Source organism: Gymnoscopelus braueri, assembly GCF_963280865.1.
Source record: "Gymnoscopelus braueri genome assembly, chromosome: 9".
NCBI classification, from domain to species: Eukaryota; Metazoa; Chordata; class Actinopteri; order Myctophiformes; family Myctophidae; genus Gymnoscopelus; species Gymnoscopelus braueri.
In genome coordinates, this window is record NC_137610.1 from 56725987 (window position 1) to 56744441 (window position 18455).

Consider the following 18455-nt stretch of genomic DNA (forward strand, 5'->3'; position numbering starts at 1 on the left):
CCATTATGGTCTAACCAGTAGAGTACATACTGTAGGTCCATTATGGTCTAACCAGTAGAGTGTACATACTGTAGGTCCATTATGGTCTAACCAGTAGAGTACATACTGTAGGTCCATTATGGTCTAACCAGTAGAGTACATACTGTAGGTCCATTATGGTCTAACCAGTAGAGTGTACATACTGTAGGTCCATTATGGTCTAACCAGTAGAGTACATACTGTAGGTCCATTATGGTCTAACCAGTAGAGTACATACTGTAGGTCCATTATGGTCTAACCAGTAGAGTACATACTGTAGGTCCATTATGGTCTAACCAGTAGAGTACATACTGTAGGTCCATTATGGTCTAACCAGTAGAGTGTACATATACTGTAGGTCCATTATGGTCTAACCAGTAGAGTGTACATACTGTAGGTCCATTATGGTCTAACCAGTAGAGTGTACATACTGTAGGTCCATTATGGTCTAACCAGTAGAGTGTACATACTGTAGGTCCATTATGGTCTAACCAGTAGAGTGTACATACTGTAGGTCCATTATGGTCTAACCAGTAGAGTGTACATACTGTAGGTCCATTATGGTCTAACCAGTAGCTTGACGGGCCATTTCAGAGCTGAAGCCACTTGATGATGTAGAAGTTCTTCTTGCCCACCCTGAGAAGAGAGAGTCCGTTGGATAGGATGTGGATCTTTGGGACCAGCACCTGTTCGGGCTTGTCTGTACGACTGTGGTTGATCCACACGGCTCCGTCTGACACCATGCGATACCTGTCAACACAGAGGAAACACCTTATCTCCCTGTGTTGGACATTATTACTAAATTAAAGCGGACGGTTAATTGGCATACAAATAACTGCGATTAACGATTTAATTGTGTTTTTGGGAACATATGAACTTTTGCCTTTTAGGCTTGGCACAGGGCACAGGGCACAGGGCACAGGGCACAGGGCACAGGGCACAGGGCACAGGGCAGATATGACAAATAACTTCAATATACAAAGAAATGACTGACATATTTAATCATTTTATACTTTAAAAAAAAGAAACTTAAACATAAAAGACATCAGTGCATGGAACCATGTTTTACCATCATAGTGATACGACGATGCATGAATTTGAAGACTTGCATTCCAATAATAGATGAAATACATGGCATAGTAACTTCAAAAAGGGTGAAATACCTATACCTAGCAACCTTTAAGTCTAGTAGTGTTTTTCCACACCATTTCAAAATAAAGGCAGTGAATAAAAATTGGAGGCTGAGGTCTATTGGTATACACTGCACACACTTATGTAAGGAACTTTTTCCTTTTTTTAAGACAGGGGCAATCTCTGCCATCTCTACAGGCCAGTAGTCTAAATTAGACGGTATGGTCCTTTAAAGAATGACTTTTCCTCTGTTTGGCCAGGCTGATGATTCATTATTCACATTCTGTACACACTGTCTATCTTTGAGGGCCAGACTAAACGTTTAGCTCTCCATCTCTTTGTGTTTCTTACATTAAGGCTTATTTGATTCAATCACATTAGTATTTACATTCAGATACTAAAGTGTGCCTGAATGCTCTGTATTCAGCACTCATTGGTCAACAAATTACAGGTACTGTAAAGGTAGTTTAAATGATATTCTTTGGTTAAAACAAAGTTTTTTGTTAAAGCTCTAATATAGTATATTCAGTAACATCCCTGTTTCTCCAGCTCTTTAAAACGGGTTTACAAAAGTCCTCCAGTCAGGAGAAACAACCCATTTATTAGCTGACATTTCATGGTGTTCATTTAGTTTGTTTCATCACTTCAAATGTCACTAGTTTATCCAGTGTCCTGTATGAGTTCTCTCTTCTGATTGGATGAAATTAGCATGACCAGACAATGTATTTTCTGTTTACTAAAGAGCTGGGGACCCCCTGTCACTGAATAAACAAACCCCACGGCCAAATACATAGACTTTTGGGGGTCCTTGACATGAAAACATTTGAGAACCACTGATATAGAACCACTGATATAGAACCACTGATATAGAACCACTGATATAAAGACAATGTTTTTCAGGATTTCTAAAGGGGAATCTTTAGAATGGGCCTCGGGTCTTAACTCTTTCACTGCCTACTTTGACTGTACTCACCCAGTGCCAAGCCATTTTCGAGCGATTTTCGTGTTTTTAGTAGTTTTAAAGTTGTCATAAAAGTTTAGATCCATATTTATCGATCGATTCACTGTGTGTTTCCCGAGCAGGAGTCTCTGACTATTGCTCCGGATGCAAAACATTGCACCCGGAGCAAGTGTCCCCTTAGGGTTAGGGTTAGTGAGCTAGTGTCCCCTTCGCTACAGGCCGTTAGTGTCCCCTTCCCTACAGGCCGTTAGTGTCCCCTTCGCTACAGGCCGTTAGTGTCCCCTTCGCTACAGGCCGTTAGTGTCCCCTTCACTACAGGCCGTTAGTGTCCCCTTCGCTACAGGCCGTTAGTGTCCCCTTCACTACAGGCCGTTAATGTCCCCTTCGCTACAGGCCGTTAGTGTCCCCTTCACTACAGGCCGTTAGTGTCCCCTTCGCTACAGGCCGTTAGTGTCCCCTTCGCTACAGGCCGTTAGTGTCCCCTTCGCTACAGGCCGTTAGTGTCCCCTTCGCTACAGGCCGTTAGTGTCCCCTTCGCTACAGGCCGTTAGTGTCCCCTTCGCTACAGGCCGTTAGTGTCCCCTTCGCTACAGGCCGTTAGTGTCCCCTTCACTACAGGCCGTTAGTGTCCCCTTCACTACAGGCCGTTAGTGTCCCCTTCACTACAGGCCGTTAGTGTCCCCTTCACTACAGGCCGTTGGAAACACGCGTCTCCTCGGAAAAATGGACACAAAAAAAAGAACAGAGATACAGGCAAAAGAAAAAAAAACTACAAACATGGAGTCGACGGGAACGGAAGGACGTTAAATCCATTATTTCCGTATCCGTTTGTGCTACAGTTTTACTGCTCCCTTCGGATTCAAGATCAGACCGTGATCTTCTCTAAAATAACAATAATTACAAACGCGCGTCTAACGTGTCGACGGCAGTCAAAGAGTTGTTAATGGGTTAAGGTTCACAGGACAAGAGGGTGACTCATGAAGGGTGAAGGAGGCTCTTACCCTCTGGGTCCGTCAGGGATGGCGTTGATGGTGCGGCAGGCGTCCAGCACGGTGGTGCCGGGTTCCAGCAGCATCTGGTGGAAGGGAGCCTCTCTGAAGAGCTCCTGGAGCTCTGCATCGCTCATCTGCTCCAGGGCCTCCACACTGCCGTGGTACAGAGCGTTGGTGCATCTATGAGGGAGACAGGAGGTCCTTAGTTACAGTGGGCCTGGCTAGGGCTGTCGCTCACAATTATGACATCTTACTTGATGATTAATAGGCTCTGTGCACAGCAGCCATAATGGAAAGAAATTGGGCCTCTTCCTTACTTCCTTAACATTGTGCATGTTGGCTCACTGGAAACACTCTGATACACCAGTGGGTCTCAACGTGTGGTCCCAGGGACCCTCATGGACCATGAGGGTCCATGAGGGGGTTCCAAAGGCCCCTTACGGTTGTGTAACTCTGAGAGTGTACAAATGGAACCAAATGGACCCTTGTCCATTTGTACACTCTCAGAGTTGTGGGGGTCCTTGAAATTAAAAGGTTTGAGAACCACCGTGCTACACTAAATGGAACAGAGTCTTCATTAGTATCATTGGTAACACCTGTGAAGGAAGTAAGGAAGAGGCCCAATTTCTTTCCAATATGGCCGCTGTGCATAGAGCCTATTGTCTGTCAAATAATTGCAACTAATGATTTAATCGCGTTTCTTGTCGTTGAACATTGGAACGTTATGAATATACATAATGTTTGTCTTTTTGTTTGGCTTCTGGCTTTGTAAACAAAACGGCATGACAAATCACTCACATAATTCAATAACTTTATACAAAAAACTAAACATGAATAAGGTAGTGGAAATAGCCGATTTACAAGCTCAAAGCGTGTCCCGATGTGATTGTAGATCTGCTATTTCCACTATTTTTGAAAATGTTTTGAAATTTTTTTCAACATGGAAATCATTATGATGAAAAAGATGTATTGCGATTGGACAGAAATAATGTATCCCTGTGTGGAGAGAGTGAGCGTGGAAATGGTTAAACAACACGTTTTGTAGCTGCAGTTGAAAGCATTGCTGACCTCTTAATTATTATTATTATTATTATTATTATTATTATTATTGCTGACCTCTTGGCGCTCTCCAGCCCCTCCTTGCCGTGCACCAGCTTGGTGACCTCAGCAGCCAGACGTTTGTGGGCCAGACGCTTGCCGGGCTCTTCTCTCTGCTGCTCCATCACTCTCTCCACCTCCGCCAGAGGCAGGAAGGTAAACAGCTTCAGGAACCTGCAAGCATGACCACAACACGTCACCAACCCTACAGATCAGGGCTCTTTAACAGGGCGCACGGGACCCCTAGGGGGTTCTCTGAGTTACTACAGGGGGGGGCACCTTTTTTTACATTAACCACTTCAACCCAACCGTCCCTATTCTGAGGGGAACATTAGCCAAAACTAAAGTTTTAAACGGACAAAAGTGTTTTTCAACACATTTACAGTGATTCTGTGACACACACACACACACACACACACACACACACACACACACACACACACACACACACACACACACACACACACACACACACACACACACACACACACACACACACACACACACACACACACACACACACACACACACACACACACACACACACACACACACACACACACCTCTCTCCCCAAACCTCTGAAAAAGAGCCTCTGCAGAGAGGAGGGGGGAGTGGAGGCGGGGCAGGTTGAAGTCCAGTCCAATCACATTTTGTATTTACTGGGTTGGGTGGGACCAACAGCGTCGGGCCAATGACTGACGTGCACAGGGGATTGGCAGACTGCTCAGCCAATGACAGCCACAAGATAATCGTACCGCTGTACTATTTGCAAACTGTTAATAAATCAATCAATCAATCAATCAGCGTGACTAACAGTAGGCTAAACTGCCCTATATGTTCATTTCTGCAGCAAACGAACTAAAGCACTTGTATGCCGGCAAAACCTAAAACAATTCAATTAATACGTGTGAAAAGAATGGACAGAAAGACCCACAGATAGTGGTGGAAAGTAACTAAGTACATTAACTCAAGTACACATTTGAGGTATTTTTTACATTAGTGGAGTATTTCCAATTTTCAATACATTTACTTCTACTCCACTACATCTAAGAGGCAAATATTATACTTTTACTCCACTACAGTTATTTGAAAACTTTAGTTACTAGTTACTTTATAGATTTTGATTACTATTACACAAGGTTATAATAGTTTTGGATTTTTCATTATAGTTTAGTTTTAGTTAGTTTTGAATTATTTTTTTTCTAATTCAGTTAGTTTTAGTTAGTTTTGACCGAAAAAAATCTAATTCAGTTAGTTTGTTAGTTTTCAGAGCGGGTTTGCTAGTTTTTATTTAGTTTCTATTTTTGGGAGAAAGCTTAGTTTTAGTTTAGTTTTTATTAGTTTTAGTGTTAGTTCTAGTTTTTTTTCATACTTTGTTTTTTTTGTCAGGTGCAGGATTCAAAAGGTCAAAGTAAGTATTGTGTGATAAAAAAAACTAATGATACCATTTAAAAATATATATTATTCAGTTACTGTTGGACAATCAACCATCCACACAACAGTCCACAAGATAGCAGCCTTAAGTGCAACATGTACTGTGTGCCTGGTATAAATCAAAATAGCCATACAATATATGAACATAAACCCTTTCATGACACACACAGGGACCAGGGGTCTCAGGTTTCTGAGGTGCTCAGAGAGGCTGCCTTGTCAAGGTACTCGCTATCAGTGGTGGAAAAAGTACTCACATTTGTTACTTAAGTAAAAGTATCAATACTGCAATGTAGAAATACTCTGTTACAAGTAAAAGTCCGGAATTCAAAATGTACTTGAGTAAAAGCACAAAAGTATTGGTATCAAAATTACAAACAAAGGTAAAAGTACTCATTATGCAGAATGTCCCATTTCACAAGTTTTCAAAATGTAGGCTATAAAAGGTAAACAAATCTTTTGAAAAAAGCAGATCTACAACTCACCAAAGCATTGTGAGCTTGTAGATCGTCTATTTTCAAATGGCCGAAATGAAGTGGGTATAATGTATGTTTTGTAATAATAATCAAAATACCTACAAAGTAACTAATAACTAGTTTTCAAATAATTGTAGTGGAGTAAAAGTACCATTATTACCTCTGAGAGATGTAGTGGAGTAGAAGTAAAAATACAGAAAATTGGAAATACTCCAGTAAAGCAAAAGTACCTCAAAATTGTACTTAAGTGGGCTACAGTAGGCTACTTGAGTAAATGTACTTAGTTACTTTACACCGTGGACCGTGGGGTTTTTCCCCTTGATAATTGCTCCACATTGTATCACCCGTTTGCACTACAAGGCAATTGTTATTGTCTTTCTTGCTGTTGTATTCAAATAAATCCCATATAGGACCATATTCCTCCCAACTTGTTTCTCCGTCGCCATTATAAAGTAACGTGCAGTGCCGTGCAGTCAGTCAGTCAGTCAGTGCTGCTCACGTGCTACGATGCACATTGAAAACAACCGGAGTAACTCGCCCCAAAACACGCTCACCCCCAATTCTTTCGCGTACCAGTGATTCTAATACCACCGGATTTGCCCTGGGGCGACGGTGTTTTGGGGCGACTACGTCAGCGGACCAACGGTGACTGCAACTGACGTAGAACTGCGCAGGGGAAATGAATCAAATTAATTTAAATCTAAAAGGCTTATAGATATTGACAAAAACTAAAACGAAGGGCATTTTGACTATAATTTCAGTTAGTTTTGTAAACACACAATATAGTTTCAGTTAGTTATCGTTTTTCTCTTTTCTTTTAGTTTTTATTTAGTTTAGTTAACTGAAATGTTTTTTCACCTTTAGTTTTAGTTATTGTGTTAGTTTTAGTTAACTATAATAACCTTGCTACATGCATTAAGCTCTTCAGCCCTATATACATTTCGGCCATATGAAAATAGCCGATCTACAAGTCAATGCATTGCAATCTGCGTCGCGATGCATTGTGAGCTTGCAGATCTTCTATTTTCAAAAGATTTGTTTTTACATTTTATACATTTGAAAACTTGTGAAATAGTCTGGATGGAAAGTGGGGTCCATGCGCATAGGGTGGATGTTTTTCCACCACCTGGTTTTTCTTCAACCTTGAAGTGTTTATTTCAAGATTCTGCCTGGTAACAGGCTGAAATGATTCATTTTTAACCTTTTATTACACATATCCTTAATAACCCAAACTTGAAAATGGAAGAAATAGTAAAGAGCATAACTTTTGAAGGAAACAACCAGAGACAAATGAGATAAAATAAATCCCATACAATTTGGACACAAAGAATAAAGTGGTTATGTTTAACATTCAGGCACATCTTGACTCTATTAGGCTACAGGACAAACACAGACCCTAATAAACTGAGCTGAAAATGTTCATATCATATATTTCAGTTTTTACTAAATCGTTCTTACCAACTGCATTTTATTAATCCTTGAAGTGTGTATTTTAAGATTCTGTCATGTACCAGACTGAAATAATGTCCCACAGCGTTCGTTTTTAACCCTATGTTACACCCACAAAGGGAAACATAGCAAAGCTCTGGAAATATACAACATACAAAGATTTTTGTTCTACTATTTTGGGTTCTCCCAAGCGTATTAAAATACATTATGAATTCATCACTTAAACCGTTTTTTCTTAAAAACAGTGAAAATAGCCAATCTATTTGTTTTGTTTTGTTTCATGTAATTCTTTGTATCGTTTTATTTGCTGAAAGTTTCTGAAATTCCTTTGAAAAATGTTAAATTTTTGCTTTTATTTATGGAAAAGAAAACGAAAGAAAGAATGAAAGAAATAATTGGAAGGAAACGCTGGTGTTTGATCACCTACCACTCGATGTTGGCGTCAGGCTGCCTGAGGAAGAACTGGTAGAATTCAAACGGCGTGGTCTTGTCTCTGTTGAGCCACACAGCGTTACCCGCCGTCTTTCCCAACTTGTCCCCGACAGAGCTGGTCACTAGGGGCAGCGTCAGCCCATACACCTCCTCACCACTCACTCTACAAGAGGGGGGGGGGGGGGGGGGGTTATTATCACAGCTATGGGTTCATTCGGTGGTTCAGACTTGTTCATGTCAAAGAGCCCCACATTAATATGTATTTGGCCACGGACCCCCATCTGAACATATTTTTGCGCCACGATTTGTGTTATGTTTCAAAAGATATTGCAAATGTTTCATATTTTTTCAAGATTCTATTGAAAATAGCAGATCTTCAAGTTCACAACACATCACATAAAATGTATATATTTTATTATATTTACAGCAAATCAATTAACCACTTAAGCCCCATTTTATTCTTATTTACACAACAATTCCGTGCAAAAATAGTGAAAATAGCCGATGTCAAACATTGCGAGCTTGTAGATCGGCTATTTTCACTATCTATGATTGATTATTATTCGTATAACCGGTCAAATCGATTAGTTCAATTAACTATTCACCTCCAAAACTGTTACTTTTCAGGATTCAAATTCAAAAACAGCAAAAGTAAGTAGCAGATAGAGCTTGTAGATCTGCTACTTTTACTTTTGTGTGACGCTGTAGAATGATCAAGTAAGGCGTCAATTTATGAAAAAACACACAAAGAGATAAGAGGTTTCTGCCCGACAACAACGAATTGTAACCCCTAGGACATACATGGGCAACTGGCAGCCCGAGGGCCACATGCGGCCCCCAGCCCCCCACCTTCACTTAATACCCCCAACCTTCATATATTATATAGTGATATATTATATAGTGATATATTATATAGTGATATATATTATATAGTGATATATTATTGAGTTCAGCTGTTACAATTCCTAACATGAAACATGACCTGCTTTAATTACTTCAGTCTATATTATAGTAGCGACTAGTATTAAAATTCTATTTTCTTTTTTATGACCAATGTATTTGTATTTAAAGTAATACTAGGTAACGTTTTCAACAAAACTAAAGTTAAATTGTATATCTTTTGCGAGTGGCAAAAGTTTCACAACACCCACTCCGTGAATTTCACCCCCGGAAGCCTTTTATTTATATATTTTCTATTGAACGTGTACGGGGGGGACTTTCCCGGGAAAATGACGTTCCTGGCCAACGTCATGACGTCGTGGCCGACGTCCTCAGGAACTACCGCAACGGTTTCCTGTTTGGCCAGGAACTACCGCGCTATTAACAAAAAGGAACCTCACGCTGATTTTAAGATAATGTAGGATTGGGAGATCGAAAAAGAACAGAAAAAGAAAGCACAGCTCATGGTAACTAATGCTCCACTGGCTAAGAGAAACGATCCGTAGATAGTATAAAACAATTAAAAGATCGCTTTTTGAAACGCTTCCGGCTTCCGGTGAAAACGAATGGAATTCTGGGTAATCGAGGACTAGGGAAATTGTATGCAGTGACGGTAGTGACCAGCAGAGGTTGCTAAAAATCGTTATTTGTGATTTTGCATTGTACAACTTTAAGTTCATAAAGTTAACATAATGTATAACTAAATGCATTTGAAATTAAATAAAAATATTATTTTCAGGATTCCAATTTAAAAATGACAAAAAAAAAAAAATCAGGATTCCAATTCAAAAATAGCAGATCTACAAGCTCAAGACGCGTCGCACTGCGACGCGTCTTGAGCTTGTAGATCGGCTATTTTAGCTACTTTTGTGTGACATAGAATGGCCCGACAGTATATGCAAAGTGGCCCTATCTGGAGTGAGTGTAGAGATATAGTGGCCCTCTCCATGGTCAAAGGTGCATCACCCCCGGCCCGAGGACATTTACTTGTGGATGAAGTCGTGGCCAGACATCAGGTTGCCCAGCTGGTCGGTGCCTCCCAGCTGGATCTTGCAGCCGTACACCTGGTTGAGGTGGTAGAAGTCGTAGGCCTGGAAGCACTGGTACGTGAACTCTGTCAGACTCATCCCGTCAGAGCTCTTCAGTCTGGACTGAACGCTGTGCCTGCTGAGCATGGTGCCCATCCGGAAGTGTCTGCCGGCCTCCGCCAGGAAGGAAACCACGTTCCACTCCTTGTACCTACGGAGGCGTGTCAAAAGAATTATCGAAAGCTGTCGGGCAGAAACCGCTTATCTCAATATTTTAAATTTGTGTTTTTTCGTGAATTAACGCCGTACTTGATCATACTACAGCGTCAACAAAAGTAGCAGATCTACAAGCTCGAAACGCGGCGCGAAGCGACGCGTTTCGAGCTTGTAGATCTGCTACATAATTGTCGGAATCCTTTCAAAACGTTCATAAATTAAAAAAAAAAAATCTGAAATGGCGGAAATAGCTGTTCTACAAGTTCACAACCTTGTCGCAATGCAACACGTTGTGAGCTTGGAGATCGGCTAATTCAGCTATAGTTTTTTTGTGTATAAAATGATTAAATGCATGGCTGTGTTTTGGTCATAGTACATTATTTTCATTATTTGTCTATTAATTTATTGCTGCGACTTGGGGTCAGCTAGTGTAATCTACTTTCATATCCATTTGAAAGTTGTGGCAGAAAACGTGTGTTTAGTAAAAAATCTCCACTTTTCCACAAGTTTCACACAGGCCACATTCTCTGCACGCGACAGACAGCGCCCGCAATGACTGCAGGATTGTTGTGATTGGTGTGGGGTAATTAATCACACCTGTCCATTGTGCGCCCCATAGCAAAGATGGTTCATTTAGGTAGATCTGCCTGCAATCCCAATTGGAGCCACTAGAGGCCAAATGATACACTAACGTTTCTCCTAAGTGGGCGCGGGCGTCTGACGGCAAATCTCGCAATGGTCGTATGTTTACCAATAGGACCTGCTAGATCCCGCGAGAGTGTGTTGCTGGGACAAACAAAGGTCCATAATAAAGATGATTTTCTCCACTAAAAAAAGCCATTTTAGTATGAACATCTTGGGAAGATTGTGTGGCTTGTGAAGATCGGGTCCAATATTTAGTTCAGTGACCATGGCGCTAAAGAATGTGTTCACGTTCACTCTTCCATTGGAATTAATAGACTCATAATCATAATAATAATAATAATAATAATAATAATAAAGAATGGATCAGAAGATGTGTTCACGGTCACTCTTCCATTGGAATGAATAGACTCCAACCTGCTTCCGTTCTCCTTAAAAGGCGTCCGCTCACTTAACACAGATACTGGAAGATACTTAGAATACATAGAAGTCTTTTTGTCTGAGCCCATAGTGCTCACTGGAGGAAGAGGAGAGAATGTGGTCTGTGCCAAACTCGTGGGCGATGAAGATATTTTCCTAAACGCACGTTTTCTGACAGAATTTTCAAATGGATATGAAACTAGAGGACTACTAGAGCTGACCCCAAGACGCAGCAATTCATTATTGGGCGAGGACACACAATGACTGGAGGGCATATATTATTATATATATATTATATATATATTATTGGGAGAGGACACACAATGACTCCCCACCCCTGGAGGGCATATATTATTATATATATATTATATTATATTATTGGGCGAGGACACACAACGACTCCCCCCCCCTGGAGGGCATATATTATTATATATATATTATATATATATTATTGGGCGAGGACACACAACAACTCCTCCCCCGGGGAGGGCTTAGGTGTGATCTATGGCTGTGTTATGGCACACATGATGTAGCCTTCAAAAACTCGCCCTTTGGCACCTCCTAGAGGCACTTGCTGTGCAAATGCAAGTCCATTTCACTAGGGGTGCCGATGGCCTAACGGTTAAACCACATTATAGGCTCTGCTGCGCCCTGACAGCAAGTCGTGGGTTCGATTCCCGAGCCCTACGGCCTTTGCTGCGTGTCACTCCCCGTCTCTCTCCTGTTTCCTGTCAATCTATACTCACAGTACTATCCAAATAAAGGCATAAAAACACTAAAACAAGAGAGATTAACCCATTTAGACTGGGAAAGTTTAGACTGTGGCATTTTTTTATTTCTTTGGCTATTCAAAAATAGCAGATCTACAAGCTCATAGCGCGGCACTCGGTGCCGTGCTATGAGCTTGTAGATCTGATATTTTTGTAAAATCGTGAACATTAATGTGCAAATCTTTGAATATATATACACTGTATATATTTTTAAAGCAAACAACTCCAATCTTTGCTTGTGGGGATTCTACAAATGTCTTCTAAATCTTAACAGTTTTCTGACAAACATATATTGCTTTAATATCAGTGGTTCTCAAACGTTTTATCAAAAATTATATGTATTCGTCTGCCGACCCCCGTCTTAAAATATGTTGTTCCAGGGACCCCCAGAAGCAAAGATTTGAGTTACAAATGTTCCCTTTAAAAATGTATATATTTATACACAAATATTCGCACAAATGGTCAAGATTTAAAAAAAAATAGCAGATATACAAGCTCATAGCGCGGCACCGAGTGCTGCGCTATGAGCTTGTATATCTGCTATTTTTCAATACCATAAAACACATGCGTTCCTGGTTTGGATGGGTTAGAGTGGTCAAAGCTCTATGTACTGATGACAGAAATCACAGCCATTGTAGAGCTATAGGATAGTCGTACCAGCTGAGGTTGTTGAGCACTGTGACGGTGCCCAGCGTTCTGCTAAATGACTGTAATGTAATGTAATGTACAGTAATACTATAGGATAGTTGTACTATAGGATAGTTGTACTATAGGATAGTCGTACCAGCTGAGGTTGTTGAGCTATAGGATAGTTGCTATAGGATTGTAGAGCTATAGGATAGTTGCTATAGGATTGTAGAGCTATAGGATAGTTGCTATAGGATTGTAGAGCTATAGGATAGTCGTACCAGCTGAGGTTGTTGAGCACGGTGACGGTGCCCAGCGTTCTGCTAAATGACTGTAATGTACAGTAATACTATAGGATAGTTGTACTATAGGATAGTTGTACTATAGGATAGTCGTACTAGCTGTAGAGCTATAGGATAGTTGCTATAGGATTGTAGAGCTATAGGATAGTCGTACCAGCTGAGGTTGTTGAGCACGGTGACGGTGCCCAGCGTTCTGCTAAATGACTGTAATGTAATGTAATGTACAGTAATACTATAGGATAGTTGTTCTATAGGATAGTTGTACTATAGGATAGTTGTACTATAGGATAGTTGTACTATAGGATTGTAGAGCTATAGGATAGTCGTATAGTTGTATAGTTGTACTATAGGATAGTCGTACCAGCTGAGGTTGTTGAGCACGGTGACGGTGCCCAGCGTTCTGCTGTCATGGCGGTGGAACAGCAGCTCGTGGTTGGTGAAGACCCTCTGGATGCTCTCCCTGATGCCGTTGGTGTTGTCCTGCACCAGCTCCGGGGACAGACGGTCCCTCTCGCTGCTCTTGCCGCTGGGGTCCCCGATCTGGGCCGTGGCCCCGCCCAGCACGGCCAGGACGTGGTGCCCCGCGCTGCGGAAGTGCAGCAGGCCGATGAGGGCCAGCAGGTTGCCCACATGCAGGCTGTCCGCCGTGGGGTCAAAGCCGCAGTACACCTGTGGGTGGGGGGTGGGGGGGGGGGGGTAAATTAATGCCCTGGATCATACTACAGCGTCACGCTAAAGCATCAAAAGTAGCACATCTGCAAGCGACGTATTTCGAGCTTGTAGATCTACTATTTTTTTATTTGAATCCTGAAAAGTAACAGTTTTGGACATTATGACTCATACGACCAAACCGTCGACACCTCATATAATATGAAACCTCATATAATATGAGGTTTAAAACCTCATATTATATGAGGTTTAAAACCTCATATAATATGAGGTTTAAAACCTCATATAATATGAGGTTTAAAACCTCATATTATATGAGGTTTAAAATCTCAAATAATATGAGGTTTAAAACCTTTTGGACCCGATAGAGACGATATAAACTCAAGTTAAATCTCCAGTATTCAAAAGTACATATTACCAAGTTCTTTCTTTAATATCAGTGCATTGCTGCTGTTGGGCTTTAGAGGTTCATTCACAATATATTTTTGTAATGTTGTGTTCCCAAGAGAAATGTAGTGAAAGTCATTTGTTTTATAAATAAATAAAATAAACTCCCAAAATGTGCTTAAGTACAGTACTCCAGAGGTTCTCAAAGTGGGGCCCGTGACCCCTTCAAAGGGTTCCAGGGGGATCCCAACAGAATATGTTAATATGCATCACAATCAGTTTAACCACTTTAACCCTATTTTATTAAAATAATAATAATATAATAATAATTCAATCTTGGGAGGAAAATGTAAGAATTCAGAAATGTTTTAACACAAGTCGGGTCAAAGTAACGTAACCTTGGATCAAGACTATCATAGATGTATTTGATAAAGTCTGACTCTTACTTTCTTATCTATGTCTTGGGCTTCACCCCCAATTCTCACTAGACATCCGCGCGTGAAGCCCGTACTTCTCCGTACACAATAAATCATATAAAGTGCTGACCCTGTAGCCCCGGATGTTAACTCAACATTAGGAACATGTGTTCACTGCATTAGCCCGTATTTTTCAATAGATAGAAGTTCCCTGTATTCCTCTATGGGTGGTAGTGACGGGGCGCATCCGGTGAAAGCCGGCATTACACTCAACGTAAATAGGAAGTAAACGAGGGGGGGGAAATGGCGTTCGGCCACATACAAGATTAAAACACATATCTATTGAGAAATACAGACTAACACATTGCAGAAAGATTCTGGACCGCTAGTTAACATTTGGGGCAACAGGTTAAGCATCTTATATGTGTTTTTTGAACATGTACGGAGAAGTATGGGCTTTACTGGTGAAAGTGCAGCACGGCCTGGGGGGTGCTAGGCAAGACTACCGTAGATACCAAAGTAAAAGTCAAGACTCGATTAAATACATCTATGATCGTGTTGATCCAAGACTACAGTAAATGTACTCTCTGTGTACTGAGTACATTTACTCAGTACACAGTAAATGTACTCTGTCTGTCCACTGACCGTCTGATCTCCAGACTCCAACAGGAGGGGCAGCTGGTCTCCTCCTGCGCTCTGAGGGAAGGAGTCTTTGAGGACTCCTCTTCTGTACAGGGAGGCCAGGAGGCCGCTGTGGACGGAGGAGGAGGAGGAGGAGGAGGAGGAGGAGTGGAGGTTGGATGTGAGAGGTAGAGGAGGAGAACGGCATGTTGTTGTGTTCTTCAGGAGGACACATGATGATGATGAAGAGGCTCCGTGTCGCCATACAGAAGCAGAGCGGCAGCTCTGCCGCACCATGGAGGCCGCCATGTTGGATTATGTGACGACACACCAGAGGGAGGAGCCAAGGCCAAGGCAGCTTTAGAGCGCCCCCCGCCCACTTCCTGGTGCCGGAAGGAAAAACTCAATGCATTTTTCCCATTGACATTTCCAAAAATATTTATATCAATTAATTTAAGCCTAGAATCAAGCCATCCAGGGTCCTGGTGAATCATGACCATAAAACGTTTTTTTCTGTGATTTTTTTTATTTTATATTTAATTATATGATATACTATATTTAATAAATACCCTTTGTTTTGCCGTTTTCAACAACAAAAAAATCACAGAATCAAACGTTTTATGGTCATGATTCACCAGGATATTTATATCAATTAATTTAAGCCTAGAATCAAACCATCCAGGGTCCTGGTGAATCATGACCATAAAACGTTTGATTCTGTGAAAAAACTTTTTTGAAAATGGCAAAACAAAGGGTATTTATTAAATATAGTATATCATATAATTAAATATAAAATAAAATAAATCACAGAAAAAAAAAATTATGGTCATGATTCACCAGGACCCTGGATGGCTTGATTCTAGGCTTAAATTAATTGATATAAATATTTTTGGAAATGTCAATGGGAAAAATGCATTGAGTAGTTTGAAGTGGAACCAGGAAGTGGGCGGGAACTGCGATGCTCTATTGGACTATCTCAGAACTATCTTAGTATCTTCTTTCTTTTCTTTTCTCTTTTTGTTTTAAATAAGTTTATTTAAATGTTTGTAGGCCCTGTAATATAGTGGTTCACTAATGTTTTCATGTCAAGGACCTCTCAAATGAATATGTATTTTGGCCCCATCTGAAAATATGTCTTGCCAGGGACCCCCATGCAAAATGAGTGTTAAAATGTTTCAAATATATTACAAATATTTCAAATTGTGTTAAACGTACCTGTTCATCACGGGTTGTGGGTTTGAATCCACCGTGGTGCATCCGGCTTTGTCGGGCGTCAGTTTGGCCCGTGTCTGGACTGGGGGAGAGAGACGCAGAGACAAGCAGGGAGGGGTTAGTCACCGTATGTCCTCCTACGGACTGGGGGGAGGGGGGAGGGGGGAGGGGTTAGTCACCGTACGTCCTCCTACGGACTGGGGGGCGGCACCTGTCAGCGGGGAGTGTTGGGCGGGAGGAGTAGGACGAAGGCTCTACATCCTCTCGGTGGGGTCTCCTCACTGGCAGGTCAGTCAGTAGGATATAACAGCAGTGACAACACACTGTGTGTGGGGAGGAATTCATTGGCATAATAATGACTAAATTGAAGGGGAAAGGCAACCCAAAAAAAAGCAGATCTACAAGCTCACAATGCCTTTTTTTGGCTGGGGACCCCCTGGAACCCCCTTAAAGACCCCTGGGGGTCCTGGGACACCACTTTGAGAACCACCGCTCTAGGAACGTCTTCTTTCTTGTCTCTTGTTTTTGTTTTTGTTTTTGTTAATCAAGATATTATTTTGTTGTTTATGTAAAGCGTTTCTAATTCCCTCTAACGTTTGACTTCTTCTATTCTTCTTCTTCTTCTTCTCATTATCCTTTGTCAATTCATCATTTGACTTTCTTATGTGTATATAGGCCTACTAATTAAACCAATAATATGGTGCTTCCTATGGTGCTTCCTATGGTGCTTCCTATGGTGCTTCCCTGTCTTATGGGGTGCAGACAGACAAATATTTCTTCCCCCCTTTGGTTATATGTATTTATCTCAAATACCTACTTTATATATGATACAGATAACTCAATAGAGAGTCTCCATAAGGCCTTTCCTTAGTTATAAAACTACACAGTTTGTTACACAATAATAGGCCTGCAGTACAACGTGCAGGTTTGCCTAAACACCAGCAGAGGGCAGGCGTGCATCAGGTTCAGTGCCAGGGTTGTTCATTGACTGTACTGTAGAAATGAGACAGACAGGGTAAGTGATTAAAGGTAGGGTAAGTGATATATATACATATTTTTTTGTTTTTGTTTTTGTTAAAAAGGTTAAAGTACTATATTGTGATAGTAATCATTGCTACAGAGCGTTTGTTCAGTCACAGGGGTCTCTCCAGCTCTTTAGTAAACACAATATAGTACATTTTCAGGTAGGTGACAACATTTAAGCCAATCAGGAGAGAGCACTGAAAATACATTTTCTGTTTAATAAAGAGCTGGAGAGACATGGAGACTCCTTTTACTGAACAAACACTCTATAGCAATGATTACTATCACAATATAGAGCTATTTAACACTTATTTTAACCAAAGTAGCCTAAATCACTTTCCCAATACCTTTAAAGTTAATACGTTAGAGCGAGGGTGCCCAAACTTTTCAGGCCGTGACCCCCCAAAAGAATCATATTTGAACTGGGGACCCCCCTGGGGACCCCCTGGGGACCCCCCACCCTGACAAGCACTTGGCATTATTTAGTTCGACTTGGTTCCACAGATAGATAGTGAGAAAATAGCCGAACTACAAGCTCACAACGCCTCGCATTGTGAGGCGTTGTGAGCTTGTAGATCGGCTATTTTCACAATGTTTGCCGCTTTCTTATGTAATATTTGACAATTTGGCCAATTTGGTTTTAAAAGGGTCTTAAAAGTCCTTAAATTGTAACTTTATAAATGTGCAGATACCCTGTATACACTTATAGTCTACTGTATGTTGGTTTGTTTACTGTTGAGTGAGAAAACAATGTTGCACATTAAAGGGATATTTCACTTTCAAAAAAACTTTGGGTCATTTTATTGTCTACTCAGGCTTTTGTGAGCCACCCAGACAGTTTTTAAGTTGCTTGATTCAGTATTTATATATTTGATATTCATTTTATCAGACACGCCCCCTTCCTATACAAACCTATTGTAACTTCAAACTCCATTTTTAACATGTTAGATTCAATAAAAACACCCGTCCTTGGTTCTGGTAACTCACCCTGACCTCCTAATACGCGAGGGGGCCGTGTTTTTTCCATAACGTTTTTCATTTATTTTTTATATTTTTTTGGGAAAATGAAAAAAATTAAATACAATAAATAAATTAAATTAAATAAATGAAAAAAGTAATCGAAAAAACACAGCCCCCTCACGTATTAGGAGGGCAAGGTGAGTCACCAGAACCAAGGACGGGTGTTTTTGATGA

At 40.9% G+C, this 18455-nt stretch overlaps 1 protein-coding gene across 1 annotated transcript; it reads right to left on the minus strand.

Annotated features, from left to right (window-relative positions):
• Nucleotides 1-601: 601 nt before the first annotated feature.
• On the minus strand, nt 602-15330 carry yars2 (tyrosyl-tRNA synthetase 2, mitochondrial). The gene is made up of 7 exons (XM_080437530.1): nt 15051-15330; nt 13295-13602; nt 9916-10167; nt 7985-8152; nt 4219-4374; nt 3112-3282; nt 602-768 (listed from the first exon to the last, which is right to left on the minus strand). The coding sequence occupies exons 1-7, from the start codon at nt 15321-15323 to the stop codon at nt 609-611; spliced, it is 1488 nt and encodes a 495-aa protein (XP_080293656.1). The 5' UTR covers nt 15324-15330; the 3' UTR covers nt 602-608.
• Nucleotides 15331-18455: the final 3125 nt, after the last annotated feature.